At 36.4% G+C, this 5,611-nt stretch overlaps 1 protein-coding gene across 1 annotated transcript; it reads left to right on the forward strand.

Moving 5' to 3' along the window:
* Window positions 1-1,110: 1,110 nt before the first annotated feature.
* Window positions 1,111-3,894, forward strand: LOC134240258 (tyrosine-protein kinase csk-1-like). The gene is made up of 6 exons (XM_062722356.1): window positions 1,111-1,217; window positions 1,763-1,879; window positions 2,194-2,348; window positions 2,496-2,612; window positions 3,568-3,638; window positions 3,756-3,894. The coding sequence occupies exons 1-6, from the start codon at window positions 1,211-1,213 to the stop codon at window positions 3,892-3,894; spliced, it is 606 nt and encodes a 201-aa protein (XP_062578340.1). The 5' UTR covers window positions 1,111-1,210.
* Window positions 3,895-5,611: the final 1,717 nt, after the last annotated feature.

A 5,611-nucleotide genomic window follows, 5' to 3' on the forward strand; every position in this document is an offset into this window, starting at 1 on the left:
TACGAGTGAGTACCACAAAAATACTATGGTAACATGCTTGGAATTTTACTGCTTTCCGATTTTTTATGCATTTGAGTCACAGATTAGACAGGGATATACATATGTACCATTTCCGAGACCACAGTAAAATTTAATTTCAGTTAAAAACAATTGATAGAATATACATGATATACATTAATTTAAAGTTTTGTAGCGTGTTTGGTGAGCAATGCGCTAGGTCTACACGTATACCTGAGTATTGGTGAATACAAGTTTTATGTGCATTTCTTGTCCTAAAAACCGTAAATGCTGAAAATCCATGCGTATTATTAAGTATAAACAGCATTGGCTGACCATTATAAAAGTTCGAAATGTAGAAAAGGACAACAGGTAAATTGACCAAAACCACGTGTCTGCGATAGAATGTAAACGTAGTAAACCAGCATGTTTTGTTGTTCTGTCATCAGATTGGACAATGACTAAGTGCGAAATAATAACAATAGCCATATTAGGTCTTCTCGGGCACGCATATCCCTCTATTGTCGTAGAAAAAGGGGCCCCAGATAGCAGTTATGTCACATCATCCTTTTGTGTGATTTTCGACAAATATGCAAATGAGCTGTTGCTAAAAATAGATGCAGGATTCGGCATTTTTTTGGTGGATATTCTGACTTCTACCTTTATGTAGAAAATTTTAAGCCACTAAAAATTCCCAAGTTGCAACCTTCCATTTGGACGATTTTTTGAATTTTGCATGGTTTTCTCGCGGACTGGCTCTTAACTCGAAATCAGTGGAAAACTCATAATCAGTTTTGTGTAAAGTATTTGTTGATGTATGTAACATTTAAATACGTTTAAAAGTTAAGATTAGTATAAATAATTCATAATAGCTTAACATCAGACTTCAAAAAATAAAAAGAGAGAAAAAGAATAACTCAAATATTTTCTTTCCTTTTAGTTATTAAAAAAGATTAGATTTTGAATCCTTATTTTTGAAAAAAAAAAGTATTTCTGAATTTCAAATCCTGTGAAATTCCAAATCTATAATAATAATATGGCATTTTAGAGCAGGACATTGATCTATCACGACGGCATTGGCACACAGCAACAAGATGAGCAACATCAGAAAATTTCGTGTACCACCATTACATTTGGGCCTCTAATAAAACAAGGAAACTTTGCGGATATTTATAAAATATACAGAGCGCAAAGAACTTTAGTAGCAAAAGTAATGAAAAGTAAGATAATTGTTTTTAATCTATCACAATGAGAAAACATATACATTTACATTGAATCTAAGTGTAACATCCTTAATACAAACAGGTTACCGGTATATACACTGGACAAAATTGCTTACGCACCACCTATGAGAATTAATGTTTTAAGTTTAAAAACCATCTTGTGATGTATTTGGTATATAAATATGTCTATAAGTTGAAAATTGTTCCACAAAACTAGGTCAACCGGAAGTTGGGTGGATTTGGTATGGACACTAAGGCGCCGGATGATTACTAGGTGACATGAGAGTGAATGACAATTTCTTATATGATTTATAACTGGGTGACTACTCCATGAAAGCAAGACTTTTGTCAAACAAACTGTTTTGGAAATAATGACATATTATATACATTAGTACTGATCTGGCAAATGTTCAATTCACAAATAAGAATTAACAAGTGGTGCGTTAGCAATTTTGTCTAGTGTATATTTTTGATTTTTTTTTCATTATACTTATCATTCTTTGAATTGGTTGAAATGATGACCATTGAAGGTTCTCTTGAAGAGGGTTACACAAGCACAGACAAAGTCCTTATGCATGCCAAGATTGATTTCAACCTTTTTGTGGGGATTCATGAGAATATTTTGAGATTTGTTGGAGCTGTATTAAACGACAAGATCCGTAAGAATTCATTTCAATGTTTGAAGTTTTATTATATAGCCAACATTTTAACATTACTTTTTTCAAAAATCAAAAGAAATATCACAACATAGCATTCTGTTTTATTTTAGTTTTATTCACATCATTTTATTGTGATTTATTGTCTTACTGTACAGTTGATCTTAAGATTAGTAGAAAAAGTAGAATTTTTTTTAATATATAAGTATAATTTTAAAAGCACGGTGAACATTTAGTATTTTTTTTTATATCAATCTGACTATTTTCTGAAACATTAAGTTTACAGATTTATTGTATTATCATCTTTTCATTCAAAGGTGGACCCTATATAGTACTTGAATACTGCAACAAAGGTCAACTTGACATTTGGTTAAAATATGAAAGGATAAACGCTGATGGTAGAACTTTGAACAAGCTTTGTAAAATTGCAAATGGAATCTGCGATGGAATGATATTTTTGGAAGAAAAAGAGGTAAATAGTGATCAAGTTACATTCAAAATTTCTCAAATGTGATAATCAAGTTTAAGTCTCTCTCTCTCCCCCTCTCTGACTATCTCTAGATCTTCATTATTTATCTAATCTTTTGATCTATCAATCGATCAACCGTTATTTTAACAGGTGGTGCATCAAAGACTTGGGACTAGAAATGTGCTTTTGAATGAATCGTTTGGACATGGACTGATACCAAAAATATACGGATTTTGTCCAACCCCAAACACTGACACAGATGGAAAAGTGAGTTTATTAAATTTTCTTTTTCTCTGTCACTGTCTCCTTTTTCTTTCTTTTTCTCTCTTGATTTGTGAATTTTAATAAAATTTACGAGGGTTATCCGTATGGTTCGGTGACAACATTCATTTGATAAATATTGACAAATATATTGATATAAACATACGAAGCTATTATTTTCCCTAAATTCCCTAAATATTATATTTTATTAACATGTAAGTTTTAAACACTTTTAAGACTCAAGTGAGCTTTCCTGATCCAAATTTGTCCGTCGTCTGTCGTTGTAGTAAACGTTTCACATTTACATCGCATTCTCATGATCCGCTAAGGCCAATTTCAACCAAACTTGCCACAAAGTATTCTTGGGTGTAGGGAATTCATGTTTGCTCAAATGAAGGGCCAAACCGTTTTCCGAGGGGAGATAATAAATTGAAAAATAAAAAAAAATGGCATCTTTTAAAAATCACCAGAACCATTGGGCCAGGAAAGTTGAAACTCATGTGGAAACATCCTCAGGTAGTGTGGAATCAAGTTTGTTCAAATCATGACCCCCAGGGGTAAGTCAGGACCACAATATTCACAATATGAATATATAGGAAAAATCATTTAAAAATCTTCTCCAAAACCACTGGGCCAGGAATAATGAAACTCATATGGAAGCATTCTCAAGTAGTGTAGATTCAAGTTTGTTCAAATCATGACCCCCGGTTGTAGGACGGGCCACAATGGCTGAACAATGTTTTACATAGAAATATATATAAGAAAAAAAAATCCTTTTCTCCAGAATCACTGATCAAAGTTTTACATAGAAATATGTAGGAAAAAAATCATACGGTTTTATCACATACGTAAGCACACAACCACTTCGGTGGATGGCGAACAAGGATGGGTCTAGGTTGAAGGACAGCATCGTTGCGAGAAGGGGTAAAAGGTTCAGCACTGCCAGGGTGTGTTATCTCAGAAACTAGTGGTTCTGTCAGTTTTTCCGATGGGGGTTGATCATGAAGTGGAGTTGGTGGATCCGAGAAAATAGTAGGTATTGGTGGTGGTAATGGGCATGTTGGATTGGTTCAGTTGTTTTCCAAGTCGATCGATTCACGAGGCGATTCATCACACTTATCGTAAGAGGGTAGGTTGTTTATAACACAGTCCTGTAGATCGACCACAATACAAATCATCGGCTAACTTAGCAATTACCCCTTCCTGGACTAAGTCACCCAAAACTCTACAGGTCAGCTCCTCTAAAATGGTCTCTGAGCCAGGCATACCAATTGCTGAACGAGCGTAAACACTGACGCCACGAAAGGGGGTTACAACACCGCAGTACTTCATGGATTCTTTTGCTAGGGGGTCTGATAGTATGCCCGTGTAGGGTCTGTTATTACAGTATATCTCCACTGAGCAATTTGTCGGAGAGTCGAATTTACGTCAGGCATAAGCGATGGCTGAGGCTTGCTGCATCTCCCACAATCTACAAAGGCTGTAACTAATCTAAAGCATCTAGATGGCTCTTTGATTAGAATTGATGGGTTTGCATACTCAACGTTGATTTTCATCACAATCTCTGGCTTAGTGAAGACACCACATGCCTCTAACTCGTCAAATGTCGTCAAACACTTCATTGTATGTCTCGAGTCACTGTGCTTTCATCTTGGGAAAAGAGTATTATCAGGGTCAATGTTGACTGCAGCAGAAAGTATGGTTGATCTTTTGCTGACTTTGGTGTTTCATATGGAGAAACATCCGGGGAGGAAGTGGATCTCACTTGGCACAAGTGCTGGTTTCGTTTAACTGGTACAAGGATCATTCGACAAATTGCAATCCGTATTTTGACGGCCACACTGTCTATAAATGAAGGAAGGGTCAATTTGTTGTAAAACTTTGGCATGATGTGGGCTCCAGCGAAAATATGTTGTACTTATCTGAACTAGTCATATTGTCGGGAATTTTGACCTTAATGTATTCACCTGGCCACAGGGTTGTGGTGTGGGCCACTGGAGCTCGGAGTACTTGTGTGAGCCAAATGGATTGGTGTCCTTTCTGAGCTTTAGTTACATATCGGAATACACACTTGTAACTAATTCTGACTTCCTGTCGGGCGGGTCTGATTATAATGTCATTTGCCTCCATAAATGGAATTCCAGCCACAATGGGAGTGTCCAGATTGTCAACAACTAGTCCTTTAAAACTCTTGCGTATGATTGAAGATAAGTCGAGTCTCACCAGATACATGGAGCGGTGATAATCCATCGGCCTGATGGGCATATTGTGAAGAGGTGACTGATTCTTGTAGGTTGTTGGCAACATCCGATCGAATCATGTTACCAGTTGCGCCTCTGTCTATGGTAATACGAACAGAATGGTGTGCCAGAAATGCATCAATGTACGGAGATTGGCGGATTTTTACCCTGCCAACAGAGGCATCCTGAATAAAATGATATTTCATTTCCTCTTCATCACTGCACTGGTTATTGTCTTGTACCCATTATCTGTCTTGCCTTCGCAAAGTACTTTTTGTCACTTTGGGGTAGGTATGAACACTTACTAAGGTAGTAATTGTATGGACTACCAGAGGCTTTGCACAAAGGACAAGATTTTTGGACTTGCGGTGACGATTTTTTTTTTCACGGACGGAAACTGAGTGCGCATAGGTCTGGGATCCTATGATTTCGTAGTAGCGAATCAAGGGCTTGGAAAATTTCAGGCTTCAATGTAGGGACAAGTTCTTCATCCTCTTGAATTTTTTGGTCATTGTATGTTATACCTAGTTAAGTTTTCAAGAGGTTATCTTCAGTGAACGCCATTAATCTCTGAAATAAGTCCTCATGTCTTTCATTCGTCTGTAATTAAAGTCCAAGAAATGGGTATCAGTGGACTGAAATCCATAGTGTGAGCAGATAATCTGCCATATGTCCCTAAGTGTTGTAGAATTATTTACTATATTGTTCCTTTTTATAACAGGAGTATAATTTGCGATCTGACCGAGCATGAGTTCGAGTGTCCTG

The sequence above is a fragment of the Saccostrea cucullata genome, unplaced genomic scaffold (genome assembly GCF_032062105.1).
Source record: "Saccostrea cucullata isolate Sc308-1 unplaced genomic scaffold, CSIRO_AGI_Scuc_v1 ctg1496, whole genome shotgun sequence".
NCBI lineage: Eukaryota > Metazoa > Mollusca > Bivalvia > Ostreida > Ostreidae > Saccostrea > Saccostrea cuccullata.